This window comes from Onychomys torridus, chromosome 8 (assembly GCF_903995425.1).
Source record: "Onychomys torridus chromosome 8, mOncTor1.1, whole genome shotgun sequence".
Classification (NCBI taxonomy): Eukaryota; Metazoa; Chordata; class Mammalia; order Rodentia; family Cricetidae; genus Onychomys; species Onychomys torridus.
In genome coordinates this window covers 72,107,056-72,122,818 of record NC_050450.1, presented here as the reverse complement: position 1 = coordinate 72,122,818, position 15,763 = coordinate 72,107,056, and the positions used below count along the sequence as shown (strand labels likewise).

The 15,763-nt window shown below is 44.0% G+C and overlaps 1 protein-coding gene across 7 annotated transcripts in view; it reads right to left on the bottom strand.

Annotated features, from left to right (window-relative positions):
* The window catches only part of Synrg (synergin gamma), a 76,706-nt gene extending 61,917 nt beyond the window's left edge, over positions 1-14,789 (bottom strand). For 4 of the 7 annotated variants that reach the window (XM_036195181.1, XM_036195183.1, XM_036195185.1 and 1 more), the window contains exons 1-3: positions 14,763-14,789; positions 6,040-6,080; positions 222-340 (exon numbers count right to left, since the gene is read on the bottom strand). In XM_036195181.1, the coding sequence (XP_036051074.1) occupies positions 222-340; positions 6,040-6,076 (156 nt within the window). In that variant the 5' untranslated portion in view covers positions 6,077-6,080; positions 14,763-14,789. Of the gene's footprint in view, positions 1-221; positions 344-6,039; positions 6,081-14,762 lie in introns of all 7 variants that reach the window. The other 3 variants (XM_036195182.1, XM_036195184.1, XM_036195188.1) reach the window with 1 other exon arrangement.
* Positions 14,790-15,763: the final 974 nt, after the last annotated feature.

The window sequence follows — 15,763 nt, the reverse complement described above, 5'->3', positions numbered from 1 at the left end:
GTTACAGGACAGCCAGGGCACATAGAGACAGATCCTGTCTTGAAAAAAATAGATAAATAGATAGATAGATAGATAGATAGATAGATAGACAGACAGATAGATAAAACTAAATGCAAGCTATTTCTAAACATAACATGGAGCTCTTAAAGCCATAGCTCTTGACATGCAGATGCCCAACAACAAACAAGAACTTTATAAACAATCAACTAAGAAGCAAGTACCTGCATTGCAATGGGTCCTTGGGACATTTGAGAGCTGTAATTCATTCCCATCATGCCTTGCATACTGGGCTGCATGACAGAGACCATAGGAAATCCTTGCTGCTGCACTGGCATCAGGCCTGCTGGAAGACACCAAGGCTTTATTAAAGTCAACATGTTCTCAAGTTTATTTCCTTGAAACCATGACACACAGAGGACTTGCTAATTGAAAAGCTGCATAGCACAATGGAAAATGCACAAGGTCCTGATGAGACAGGCTTGATGGGAACTCCATCATCTATTTAGCTATGTGATCTTGGACAAACTATAAAATTTCACCTCTCGAGTCAGTGGCTCTCAATCTGTGGGTCATGACCCCTTCAGGGAATTGGAACTACCCTTTCACACGAGTTACCTAAGACCATGGGAAAACATTACGATTTATAACAGTAGCAAAACTACAGTTATGAAGTAGCGATGAAAATAACTTTACGGTTGGGTCACCACAACATGAGGAACTATAGTAAAGGGTCTGTATTGAGTGAAAGTCGTAATACTGGTTTGGCAGAACTTGAATGTGGATATGAAATGAGTGACTTGGCCTAAACACTCAGTCTTCACCATGGGTCCCAGTGATTCCTGCCCCCTGGGATTCATAAGCTTGCATCACTTCTTCCCATGCTGAACTCACACAGCTAACAGGATTCTGTGGTGATGACAGCAAGTAACTCCCCAGCCTAGTTCTTTTTGAGACAAGACCTGATATGACTGAAGGGCTAGCCTGGTCCTCCAGCCTTCATCTCCCAAAGCTGTAATCACAGGTGTGTGCCACCACACCGTGGCTTCCTTCCTTCTTGCTTTTTTTGGAGCACTTGCTCTAGGGGAAACCACTGCTGCATCACAGGAACTCTGAAGCTGTCCTGTAGGGAGTCCATGTAGAGATCTGGGGCCTCCTCCACAGAAGCAGCATGAGTCTGCTACCTTGAATGAGCCATCTTGGAAGCTGATCTTTCCGCTCCATAAAACCTTCAGAAGGCTGCAGTTCTGCTTGACAGATTTATTATAGCTCACAAGATGCTCTGAGCCAGAACTACGCAGTGAAACAGCTCTCTGATTCCTGACTCATAGGCACACTGCAAAATAACAAAATGCTTAATTTTTGTTTGTTTGTTTGTTTGTTTGTTTGTTTGTTTGTTTTTGAGACAGGGTGTCTCTGTGTAGTTTTAGTGCCTGTCCTGGTTCTCGATTTGTAGACCAGGCTGGCCTCGAACTCACAGAGATCTGCCTGCCTCTGCCTCTCAAGTGCTAGGATCAAAGGTGCAGACAACTACCGCCTGGCTCAAAATGCTTATTTTGTAAGGTTTGGGGGTCATTTGTTATATAAAGGTGGTGGTAGCCCACACCTTTAATCCCAGCACTCAGGAGGCAGAGCCAGAGGATCTCTGTGAGTTCAAGGCCAGCCTGGTCTACAGAGCAAGATCCAGGACAGGCACCAAAACTACACAGAGACACCCTGTCTCTATAAACAAAAAACAAACAAAAAAACAACCCAGAAACTCCAATTAATATTGTTTGGGCTGGAGAGATGGCTCAGAGGTTAAAAGCACTGGCTGCTCTTCCAGAGGTCCTGAGTTCAATTCCCAGCAACCCCATGGTGGCTCACAACCATCTGTAATGAGATCTGGTGCCTTGTTCTGGCCTGCAGGGATACATGCAGGCAGGACACTGTATACATAATAAATAAAAAAATCTTAAATAAAAATAAAACAGTGGATAATAGCACTTAAGATCATGAGGGGCTGGAGAGATGGCTCAGTGGTTAAGACCACTGACTGCTCTTCCAAAGGACCTGGGTTCAATTTCCAGCATCCACATGGCAGCTCACAACTGTCTGTAACTCCAGTTCCAGGGGACCCTTACACAGACATACAGGCAGGCAAAACACCAATGCATATAAAATAAAAATAAATAAATTATTTAAAAAAGATCATGAACTCTGGAAGCCAAATGAATGGGCTACGTCTACTCATGGCATCTTGAGTATTTTCTCACTCTGCTCTCTGTCTGCCTGTCTCTCTGTCTGTTTGTATGTCTGTCTCTGGGACTCTCTCTCTATAACTCACTGTATAGCTAGGCTGGCCTCTAACTGTATGTTTGTATGTCTGTATGTCTGTCTCTGGGACTGTTTCTCTGGAACTCACTGTAGAGCCAGGCTGGCCTCTAACTTCTTGAGTGCTGGGATTGCAGCACTCCTAGTTTTCCTTAACTTTGTTCTAAAACTTCGCTTCTCATCTGCAAAACCATTTAATGCTTATCATGTCAAAGAAATGCTATTCTTCCTTTTCCTTATAAGCACATTGACACCAACAGTCATTGCTGTGTGACCACATGACTCAAGCACAGGAAAGCCATGGGGAAAGTATCGTGCACACTAGTGTCTCCCAAACTTCCCCAGTGAAACATTCTTAAGAGCAGAGAAGAACAAATGCATAGTCCTCTGGGGTTGAGTAAACAGTAAATGTCTACTATACATAAGGAACATAAGTGAATAAAAAACATGGCTTGGGCACAAATTATTTTGCATTTTACCACACCTTGCAATCTCATTGATTCTAGCAGTGTGTCCAACCTGAGGGCTGCATGAGCTGATCTGAGGATAGTCATAAATGCAGCCCAATACAAAATCACTAGCTTACTTAACACCACAAGAGCAATGTAAAAACCTGATTGTGTGGTTCTCTAGTGTGGACAATAAGGCAATGTTGCAGATGCCTAGAAGCTTTGCTTCCTGGTTTCTTTTTGAGACAGAGTCTCACTGTATAGATTGGACTGGTCTTAAATTCACAAAGATCTGCCTGTCTCTGTCTTTGAGTGCTGAGATTAAGAGTATGTGCCACATGCCCATCCCATTTTTCTTCTTTCGTTAAAAACAAACAACAACAAAACAACTAAATAGTCAACTTAAAGGACAGAGACCAAAATATACAGTCAAATGCTATGTCAAGAGATAACTGTGCACTAAACAGCAAAGGAAAAGACAGTATACTGTAGCTATCTTGTTTTATCACTTGCTTTCCATTCTTGCTGCCTACTTTCTGGAGCACATTTACATCTGCAGGCTAACAGCTAGCAGAAGCACGCTCCTCATTTAGTCATTTGTTCATTTAGTCATTTGTTCAGATACTCGAGGGTCTACTCCATGGTGGGCATCATCCTAAGAGCACAGCAATGAATAAAACCAGAGCTCCCCGCTATGGAAATCATGCTGTAATTGGAGACAACAAATGGTAAAAACAAAATGCTACAAGTCAGGTCTGGTAAGAGCTGGGGCAAGAAATAAAGCCTAGTAATGGGAAGACAAGAGCCAGAAGACGCAGTGGTTGCTCTTCTGTGGCACGAGCACAAGGACCTGAAGGAAGGAAGGGAGCCAAGCATCACAGACAGCTGAAAAGGGACTCCCAAAGGATACCAAAGGCAATGACTGAGCAGTATCCGTGATGACCAGAACAGGCTCAACACAGCCACAGTTTTCCCTCTTACCTTTAGGTCCTAACGTTCACTTCAGTTATGAATGGGTGACTTATGTATTGGTATAACATTTAAGGATAAAAGTATACTAAGTGAAAATTACATTTTCTCTCCTTGTCTCTTGATCAAGTACACATGGTATTGTGGGCAATGTTGTTGTTGGTTTCTTGTGTATGTTTTTAGAAATGATCTGAGCTTCAAGTCTTCAAAGGATCAAAAGTCCACTTTAAAATACTTTTTAAAACCCTCATGTTAGAAAAGGCGGTACATGCCTGCGATCCTAGCACGTGGGAAGTGGAGGCAGAAGGATCAGGAGTTCAAGGTCATCCTCAACTACATACTGAGTTCCAGACCAGCCTAGGCCCCATGAAATACTGTCTCAAAAACAAAACAAGAGCTGGCTCAGTGGGTAAAGGTGCTTGCTGCCAAACCCGACAAGCTGAGTTCAATACCTGGAACCTTCATGGTGGAGGGAGACAACCGGCTCCCACGAGCTGGCCTCTTACCCTCACACCTGTACACACTGTGGCTCTCAAACACACACATATGCTGCATGAGATTTTTTTTTTAATGACTAAAACAACAACAAAACACTTCTCCAAAACAACTCCAAATTTCAGGGAATGGAGGGGATGGCTCAGTGGTCAAGAGCACTTGCTGCTCTTGACGAAGGACCTGGGTTCAATTCCAAGCACCCACATGGTGGCACACAGCCACCTGTAACTCCAGTTCCAGCTTCATGAGCTCCAACACACATCTGGTACACAAATATACACACATAATAAATGTTTTTTAAAAATATCAATTCTAGATTAAAATCCTTTTCTTGTTCAGTTTCTTTGGTCTGTATGTGGATTTTTACCTCAAAGAGTAAAAAAATGCAAAGAGTGAACCACACATGACAGTAACCCAACTCTGTAGGACAGAATACCTTAACCCAGTTGATGTGAATCTGGGACACCTGAGCAGAGCTCGCTTAGGAAACACATACACATGTGCACAATGAAAAGAATACAAGTGACCCTTGGAAAGTTGGCCTGCAACTCAACCTCTCCCCCTGATGGAGACAAAGTCAGAGTGAGCTAATTCCCACTGCTCTGAGCGCCCTTTATCTTTCATCTCTCCCGGTGACCTAGGAGTTTCTGTTCCCCCAGTGGGTCTACCCTAGCCAACCAGCACCGGCTCTGTGAGAAGGGCCACTTTTCAAAAGCAGCTGGGGACTGAGAGGAGTGGAGGGGAAGACGGTGGAGCTGACGAAGGAACAGAAAGAAGCAAGACAAGTGTAGGCAATTCTTCCCTCAATTTTCATTTGTAGCAGAATGATCAAATTTTATCCCCAACTCTAGGTGCCTTTGAGGTATGGCTAGAATTGATAACCAGTGGGCTCCAGTTCTCTAACCAAGAGATGGGGTGTACTAAATAGAGACATTTCCAGGGATATAACTGAGACTCAAATCTTTTCTTTTTTATTGATAGGGTTTTGCTATAAAGTTCAGTCTGGCTCAAACTCACAACCCTGCCTCAGCCTCCCAAATGCTAGAATTATAGACTTGTCTTTCTTGAGACAGGGTCTCACTATGTAGTCCTGGCTGGCCTGGAACTCAATTTGCAGACTAGCCTCAAACTTAAGAGATTGGCTTAGCTCTACTTCCCAAATCCTGGGATTAAAGGCATATATTCCCACTAGCTTGAGACTTAAAGACTTCTAAATTGAAATTTCAGATCTCTTTCACATGCATCGTTATAATAAGACTGTGACGTACAGAAAAAGCATGCACGAGATACTAAAGAGGTTTGTTTATTCATTCAACAAACAGCACATGGAATCTACCACACATGCAGGCAGGGTGCTGGAGACATTGGGGAGCACAAGGTAACAGCTCCTGCCTTTGGCACAAACAAGGTGGAAGAAGACCAAACAGGAAGACAAAAGAATTAGAGTGTCATCACTTGCTCTTAATATTCTTGCCCTGAAAAGTTTGCTTCATCTCCGAGGTTAAATAATAACCTACTGATATAATGGGTGAGTAAGTCTGGGAAACATGAAGAGCGATCCTTTTCACTCCCCAAATTAAACATTTTTTTAAAGAAATTTTGAGGTGTCATATAGAGTTAAGACTAGGATAATTTGACTTCATTGGGCAGCAACATAACTTATCTTCTATTTATCCATTTAATTTCTAAGTTCAGAAACAGAAAAACAGCCTCAGTTTGGGGGCTGAGGATGTGGCTTAGGGGCAGGGTGCTTGCCTAGAGTTGCGAGACACTGGGTTCCATTCCAGTACTGACAGAAATAAAAGCTCTCACATACCTTGAGGGGGTCTCATTCCACCTGCCACAGGAAACATGAAGCTGAAACAAGAACAGGAATACATCAGTATCTTCATCTGTATAAGATTTCAAACAGAGCCTGATTCTCACCGAATGAAAGAATCAGACAGAGTCTGGTGTCAGGTCAGAAGTACAATGCTGACTTATATTTATACATTTTTACATGTGTGCTTTGCCTCCGTGTTTGCCTTTGCATTGCATGCGTGCCTGGTGCCCACAGAGGCCGGAAGAGGGTGGTGAATCTCTTAGAACTGGAGTTTCAAAAAGTTGTGAGCTGCCATGTGGGAGCTGGGAACTAAATCCAGGTCCTTTGCAAGAGCAGCCAATGTTCTTAACTGCTGAGCCATCTTTCTAGGCCCAGAATTATTAACATTAATAAAGACTAAATTTCCCTGATACAAAGTATGAGCTTGCTAATGTAGAGGGAACTTTGGGGGGGGGGGTTAGACAGAAAACAGAAGGCCCTGACACTATTCTTGGACCTCCCTGGAGTCAAAATTCTCCATCTATGAAATGGGAAGGCTGGGTTCATGTCCATTCAGTGAACATTTAATGAGCATCTACTATATGGAAGGACCGAAACAGCCTGCAATCTTGAATACACAGGTGCAGACAAACAAGCAATTACACAGCAAGGTAAGTGTGCTATTTTAAGCAAGGTCCAAACACTAAGAGGTCAGAAGAGCAAGGTTAATTTTTAGGTTATACCTTGGGAGGATTTACGGAGGTAGCTTTAAGCTTGTTAAAAGGAAAAAGAAGAGTTGTACAATATACAGTTTTGGAAAAAGTTCTGAGGTTGGAGATGCAGGACATCAATCAAGATGATCTGTGGGGGCTGGAGAGATGGCTCAGAGGTTAAGAGCACTGACTGCTCTTTCAAAGGACCCAGGTTCAATTCCCAGCACCCACATGGCAGCTAACAACTGTCTGTAACTCTAAGATCTGATACTCTCACACAGACATACATGCAGGCAAAACACCAATGCACATAAAATAAAAATAAATAAATAATTTAGAAAAAATAGATGATCCGTGGCTAAATATATGATTTAAAAACAATCAAGGGGTTGGGGATTTAGCTCAGTGGTAGAGCGCTTGCCTAGCAAGCGTAAGGCCCGGGGTTCAATCCTCAGCTCAAAAACAAAACAAAACAAAACAAAAAAAAAACCCACCAAAACAAAACACCAATCAAGACTGCCAGGGTGCAGCTCAGTTGCAGAACACTAGCTTGGGCAAAGCCTGGGGCTCAGTCCCCAGTAGAGGAAGAAAGGACAGACAGATGGATCTTAAGCCTGGTGGTGCACACCTTTATTCCCAGCAGTTGAAAGGCAGGGAAGGTGGGTATCTGTGAGTTCAAGGCAAGCCAAGGCTACACAGTGAGATCTCATCTCAAAAAAATATTTTTTTTTAAAAAGAAAGAAAGATTATACAGTCTATTTATTCTTTAAATAGGGTAGGGTCTCATGTGTCTCAAGTTATAGTATAGGCTAGCCTAGAACTATGTAGTTCAGGTTGGCCTTGAACTCACAACAATCCTCCTGCCTCCATTTCCTCAGAGCTAGAACTACAAGCATGAGTCATAACACCTAGCCATAGGTCTTTAAAATGTTTTTTTTTTATTTTGAATATTTTATGTCAGAAGCTGGTATGTATATTCAATATATATTATGTGTATATATTATATGCGTATGTGTATATGTATATCGCAAAATGTTACCATTTGAATACTTTCAAGTACAAAGTTCAGTGATAACGGGAACATTCACAATGTTGAAACCATTACCACCATCCGTGCCCAGAACCTTTCCTTCCACACAAACTCTGGCACCATTAATGGTAGACCACCACACCCCAGCCCTGCTATTCCTCTTTTTGTCATTTATGAATTTGTCTATTCCAAGTCTAAGTGTTAAGTAGAACCAGCAGCATCCAAATTATTTCACGTAGGCAAACTTGTTCCAGGTTCATCCACACTATAGCATGCATTACATCTCAGTCCCTTCCACAACTTTGATCCAACTCAATGTGCACATCATGCTGCTTACCCTCCCATCTCTACACGGGTACTTGGGATCCTTCTACCTTTTGGCTGATGTGAATAGTGCCATAAGCACTGCTGTGTGAGTGCCCGAGTCTTCCTTCCGATCTTTGTGATAAGTACCTATGAGTGAAACTGCTAGGTCATACGATAATTCTATGTGTACTTGAGAAACTGCCCAAACTGTTTTCCATGATGGCTGCACCAGTACACATTCCTACCAGCAATGCACAGGACTCTGTTTTCACATCCCACACAATACTCCCCACCCCCACCCCGTGTGTGTGTGTGTGTGTGTGTGTGTGTGTGTGTGTGTGTGTGTGTGTAGTATATTGGTCTCTTGCCTGCATGTATGTCTGTGTACTATATGCACACCTAGTACCTGCAAAGGCAAGAGGAGGGAGTCTGATCCTCTGAAAAACTAGAGTTACAGATGGTTGTGAGCTACCACGTGGGCCTGGGAATCAAACCTGGGACCTTTGGAAGTGCTGCCAGTGCTCTTAACCACAGAGCCATCTGTCAGCCCCATATAAACATACACACATACAGATATACATATATGGACACATACACATTATGTAAAGCCGGCTACTCGAAAGGGCATGAAGTGGTATGCCACTGTGGTTTGGATGTGCCATCTGTGCCGTGACTGGGAGGTTACTTTAATGATGACAGCACAGGGAAAGACTTGAAGAAAAAGAACTGGCCAAGAAATTACCTCAAGGTTCCTAATGAGTGATTTAAAAAGAGCGATAAAAGAGGCAGGCAGGATGGAAAAGTGGGCAAAAGCCAGGGAGAAGGAAGACTCAGGAGAACCTGGCAGCTGCCAGGGTGGGGACCAGCGTAGGCAAGCAGAGAACGCTGAAGGGGATGCTGAGCTGGGACAACTGCAGGGGTATGAGAGCCCGGAGTACAGGCCTGCGGAGCGAGATGCTGGGGAAGAGATGGCCAGGACCACCCATTAAGCAATTAGAAATGTTCTCAAGCTGAACCTAGTGGCACAAGGCTTTAATTCCAGCACTCAGGAGGCAGAGGCAGGTGGATCTCTCCGAGATCTGAGAACTCTGTGAGATCTTGAGACCAGCCTGGTCTACAGAGCGAGCTCCAGGACAGCCAGGGCTACACAGAGAACCCTGTCTCAGAGAAAGACCTGGAAAAATCCAGAGATCCAGATAAATCTTTTAAATAAAGATTTTTTTTTTAAAAAGCACAAAATGCAGTACATCAGCAAGGAAGTGGGCACAGGCAGCGAGATGACACCCCAGGCAACCCTGGAGTCTTCCACTGGAACCTGAGCAAAGAGTGGTCACTGAGAGGCAAGGGAGCAGCTCAGAACCAAGGATGGAGTTCACGACAGCAGCTCCAGTGTCCACTGCTGCAGAGAAGCTTGTCCTGATGAAGACTGAGAAGAAAGCCACGACCCTGAGAAGGACGGTCTTCCGGTGAGGGGAGCACCGGCAGCAGAATGGTCCAGGGGGTACACATGGTATCCTTACTGCCTGGGAAACACGGTTTCTGAAGGACGGGGGCTAATGAGCAAGCGGGATCTGCTTTGAGAAACTAGTCCATTCGCTGAGGCTGGGAAGAGGACAAGTCAAGAAAGGCTTTTTTTTTTTTTTTTTTAATTAAAGACATTATGTGTAGGGGTGCACATGACTTTTTTTTTTTTCAAGCAATGGCCACAAAGGCCAGAAGAGGGCGTCAGATCCTGTACACTCCCTTACAACTGCTTACAAGCCAACAAGTGGGTGCCGGGAATCAAACCTGAGCCTTCTGCAAGAGCAGCCAGTGCTCTTAGCCACTGAGCCAACTCACCAGATCAAGAAAGAACACTGGGACAGTCTCTCAATTTCAGAGTCAAAGACTTGAGAGTTCCTGTGTAGCTTAGTGAGCACCAGAAACTCTGTGTCAAATTCAGGAGCTCTTACATTTTTGAAATTTACTGCACAGGTCCTCCCACTTCCAAGAAAAAGTCTGAAACTCAACTTTATAGGGTCCATGGTTTTAAAGCGTTTTAGTGTTTTGTTTTGTTTCCTTTTAACTGCAAAGTGGATTAGCATTCTAGTTGGACATCTATCTGGCTGCATGTTACTTATGGCTTTTGTAGAGGGGCTGGGGTCACTGAGAATCTTGCTGCTGACAAGCAGGCCCCAAGAGTAAGCAAGCCCTCTTCCTTAAAGGCATACAAGAGGCAATAATAGCTGAGCTGTGTGTTAACTGGCTTATGTCTGACCATTTAAGATGGAACTCCAGGCTCAAGCGATCCTCCTGCCTCGTCTCCTGCGTAGCTAAAACTATAGATGTGTGCCGCCATGCTAGGCTCTGTCCACTGGAGAACATGGTTGAGTTGAAAGAGTGTTTCTGGTTGTCATCTGTTTTAGAAGGCATCACATACTCACCGGGATGGGTAAACTCAGTAGAAGGAATGCAGGTAAGTAGTCACCTGTCAACTTTGCCAAACCAGCTGTAAAAATTCAAGTAACCAGTATGGCAGAGCGGCTGGGTAAAAACTTGGTGTAGGGCTGGAGAGATGGCTCAGTGGTTAAGAGCACTGACTGCTCTTCCAGAGATTCTGAGTTCAATTCCCAGCAACCACATGGTGGCTCAGAACCATCTACAATGAGATGTGATGACCTCTTCTGTCATGAAGATGTACAGGAAGACAGAACACTCACACACATAAATAAATAAATAAATAAATAAATCTTTTAAAAAACCTTGGAGTAAGTTGTATTCTTTTATCCAGTTTCAGTCCCCTTATCACCCCACCTGTCTGCTTTCTCCTCTGTCAAGTGAGGACACAGAACCCAGCGTTTGTCAAGGTCCCAACTAAGTCAACCACAGAGACAAGATGTATCACAGGGTGGGAGAGATTATTAGTGAGCTGCTCTTGTGCAGGACGTGGGTTCAGTTCCCAGCATCCACATGGTGGCTCAAAGCCACCTGTAACTACATTCCCAAGGGATATGTCACCCTCTTCTGACCTTTGAGGGCTCCAGGTATATGTGTGGTGTACACATGTAGGCAAGAACCCATACACATTAATAATTTTTTTAAAATGATTTTAAAAGAATACATATTATAAATAAATAAAAACTACTTGAAAAATTAAACACACATAACAATGAAACTGTATTGATGACTTCTTCTAGTAAAAATTTAACAATCTAAAGTTGCTTAGTGACCCCAGTATTTTTATGAATGAAATATTTAGATCACTAAACTAACACTTTTTGTTGTTGTTGTGTTTCTGCCTGAGGATACTCGAGGAGCCCAAAAGAGGGCATCAGATCCCTGGAGCTAGAGTTACAGGCAATTATGAGCCTCCTCCCCCAAGTGAGAGCTGGGAATAGGATTCGGGGACTTCTGGAGGAGCAGTGAGTGCTCATAACAGAGCCATCTCTCCAGCCCCCTAACATTCTTTTTTTGTTGTTACATTTTTTTATTGTGTGTGTGTGGGGACGGGTGGGGAGGTGTTCATGTGGAGGTCAGAGGACAACTTGGGGGAGTCAGTTCTTGGATCCTTGTACCATGGGAATCCCTGGGAATGGACTGAGGTCATGAGGCTTGGCAGCCGGTCCCAAGCCCCACCCCCCAGGCAGACCCTGACAACTAATTCTAAGACTGGCTAGACAAGCAGCTAAGTAAGATGCTGATAAGACAGCAAAGCTCGAGGGAAGCACAGGCACGGGCTGAGGTATGGGGTGTGAATGACAGCAAAGCTTCCAAGAACTTGACTTGAAGGGACAAACACTAACTGAGCTGCCAAGTCTTTGACCTGGAGCTCTTACTTGTCACAAGCCTTTGCTACTAACCTACATTTGCTACCAGCTTTCAGGTCTCAGGCCTGGCCTCCTAAATAATAGTCTTCTCAGCCTCAGGCTCTGGTTTCTAACAGTCAAATACAACACTGATGAGAGGCATCTTCTAATGGGCTATTCAGTAAAGATCCCGTGAGAAGATGCATACAGCATTTACCTTAGTTCACCTTCATGGCGTTCTCTGACTGGGCATACCTTTCCCTTCCTTTTTATCGCACCAAACTCTTCTTTGCGTCCAATAGCAGCCTATTTGGCACTGCAGATGTGTTGTTGCTCCCATAATGCTTGCTACCCCCACCCCCACATGACAATCTCAACTCCTTCCTCCCATCCCACTTGGTGCAGCCGAAAATCAACTTCACTATTGTCCATTTTGGTGGAATCCACAAATATTTACATTAAAAAAAATATTCTAGCCGGGTAGTGGTGGCTCACGCCTTTAATCCCAGCACTGGGGAGGCAGGGTCAGGCGGATCTCTGTGAGTTCAAGGCCAGCCTGGTCTACAGAGTGAGTTCCAGGAAAGGTGCAAAGCTACACAGAGAAACTCTGTTTCGAAAAACAAAACAAACAAACAAAACTCTAGACACTGCAGAAGATGGAGAGACAAAACACTTGCAGAGCTTATAAGAGTGCAGGGAGACAGGAGTGCTAAGGTTTTTTGTGCACACTGTGAGTACTGGAACATGACTCGAGTCTTTTGAACCCATTAGAGCATTAAGAATAATAACACTCAGCTGAGTGTGGTGTTGCCCACAATCCCAGCACTAGTGAGATGGAGGTAGACAGATCACAAGTTTGAGGCTACCCTGGGCTATATGTTGAGTTCAATACCAGCCTGAGCTATAAGACATTGTCTCAAAGAACATTTTCAAAACAGTACTTTACACATACAGGCATTTAATGACCACACGCAGGGTCACTAAAGATTTTTTTCAACTTTGCGGCTTTACTTGGTTAAAGGCAAATTTTGTCATTTGTATGTCATTTGTAGTCTCAACTATTTACTCAAGGATAGGCCCTTCAGTGTATTGGTCAAAAGCCTCTGTTTGCATATGGCTGCCTTTGACTAGCCTTTAGAAAACTAAGTAGCTTAAAGAAAGTACTCAAGTAGTAGTTATCTCAGGCAGAAGAAAGGCTACAAAGTCATTTGTGGTTTGTAATTTTTTCCCTGAAGGCTTAGAGAGAGTGTGCTGGGTTTTCCTTCAAGTATACTATACTACGTTAGTTTTCTTATCAGATAACTTTAGCCTTCAGTATTGCTTTCCCAAAACCAAAATATGCCTGACTGAATATACAGTTTTTCAGCCTAATTATCTAATAAACATAACAACACAGCCTTTCAAAGGACCATTGTAACCACTTCTCTGTCCTTATATATTTGGTACCTGTTGGAGTGCACACACGTTTGCTGTCCTTGTTTTTTTCCTAAGACAGGATCTCAGGGTGCCCAGGCTGACCTCAAATTCTCCAGATAGCTGAGGATGTCTTTGTACTCCTGATCCTCTTGCCTGCTCTCCTTACAGCTGGTATTATAGGCATGCATCAGCACACCTGGTTGGACTGGTGACATTAAAATACTATAAACCAAACCGAAGGATGCACTTAACTAACCGAGGGATGCACTTGACTTCCTGTACCTGTGGTTCTTCCTTTTTAAAATAAAAATAAAAATAAAGAAAACACTTGTACCTAAAATATAAATTTCTTTCAAAATTCTTATAACTGGTCCCATTATTAATCATACATTTGATTAGACTAATGCCATTTAGGAACATTTTAGGAATTGTCATATGTATATATTTATATTCTGCAGGCAAAAATGATTTATAATGACCACTAATGAAAAACCCTAATGAAACAGTAACAAAAACAAAGGAGGAACCAAAACATTTTAAATTAAAGTCAAAGATTCACAGAGGAAGTGAAAAACCCCGTCACACACAGTTGGTTTATTCAAGTGACTGCTTTTTTGCTAGTGCGCATGTGTGTGTATATATATCACATATATGCACCTGTAAGAGGTGGTAACTTTAAAATCCTTTACACATTTAAGAGTGTGATTCTAAAATTAAACTACACGTGAAAAATAACCCCAAACACTTCACTTTCCAAAGATAACTTAGGATATTTAAAAATTAAAAGCTAATTTTAACTCAGAATGTGTGTGCTGTACATGTTAGCTAATTAAACAAACTCAGACCGAGTCATGATAGAAGTGGGGTGCAGACTTTCTGGAATTAAAACAGTTCATTAAATGATAATGACCTTAAGTTACAAATGCTCCTTTACCATTCTGGATTCAGGAAACACTGGCTAATAATTATCTGAAATATAACAAAGGGCAGATTTTTTTTTTAAGAGCTCAATAAAGTCGGGAAGCTTTTGTTGTTAACAGGAGCATAACCGCTTTTGCTCAGTGAATTCTTTGTTTCAAAATGTCTTTTTAAAAAGGTGACAGACAAGTGTTGAGTTAATCTACAAGACAAGCTCTATCTCAAGACAATTGCTGACTCGAAGATCTTCAGATTTTCCTATCTGTACGTGAAGAAAAGAAAAAGGACAGGACGCTCTAGAAGAGGAAAGACAATACTCTACAGACTCTCTCAGGACGGTTCCTCCAGCTTTGTGACCAGATTGTCACAGCCTTGGCTTCAAGTGCAGCTCAAGCGCCCGAGGCCCCGCGACAGGTGCGGCGGTGCCTGCACAGGAGCGCGCTCCCCGCGGGTCCCCAGGACGCCCGCGCCCCGCAACCGCCGCCCCTGAGCCCGGCCCCACCCGCCCATCCCGCCGACCCGCCTGCGGGTCCCGCCGGCCCCGCGCCCCGCCCCGCCCCGCCGACCCACCTGCCTGCCCCGACAGGCCCCGCGCCCGCGCCCGGCGCGCCGCCGGCTCCTGCTCCCGGCCGCAGCGCCATCTTGGTCGGGCCGCCGCCGTGCCAGCAGCTGTCAGCCGAAGACAGGCACTTCCGGGGCAGACACCGCCCCGCCACACCGGGGCCGAGGACGGGGCGGGGCCGCGCGCCCACGTGACTCCAGAGCCCTCGGGCACGAGCGGCGCGCCCCCGCCTCACGCTGCGGGATTCAAGCACAGACCTTTGCAAACGCGGGTCGGCGTTAGCGGAGCTAAGTACTGACTTCTGAACTGGATGACGGAACACAAGTGCCCCTTTGCTGATCGTTTACACAACAGACGGCTTCTGGCGGCTTTACAGCTGTTTGCCCTGGCACTTTTCAGTATCCATCACGGGCACTCACAGTATTTAAAATCTACTTTAGTAAGCCAACCGAGAGCACACGAACCCAATACACTCCAAGGTGCACTACTCTTGTTTGATGCTGCTACCGTGTCGGGTAGTGTTTTCTCTTCCCTGGCAAGGCGCAACACGCACAATTCTGCAGAACCTATGCAGGGTATGTTTTCACTTTGACACCTTAGGCCCTAATCAAGTTACCTGAAAGTAAAATGTATTCAGAGTAAACTTTGCCAAGCTCCTAGATAATGGATTAATTAGTCAGCCCCTGCCACGGCTTGCCTTACAGCTTTCACTGGCAAATTTTTAGTATGTTATTAGTTACTAGACATAAACCACCAGACAGGAATTTTTTATGCATTTAAGTCTGGTGTCCCTATGAGTTATTGCTGCTATTTTAGAAATCAGAAAAATCAATCTTGAAAGAACTTCATGTAATATGCCTAGATCTTAGAGCTACAAGCTGCAAGACCAGGCAGGATTCAAATCCAGGCCAGTCTGACTCCAAAGTCCTTGCTCCTTTACCTAGCACCATGCCAAATACTTGTAGGATCTTTTTTCTTCTTATTGTTTGGTTTTGACTCTTCACCATTT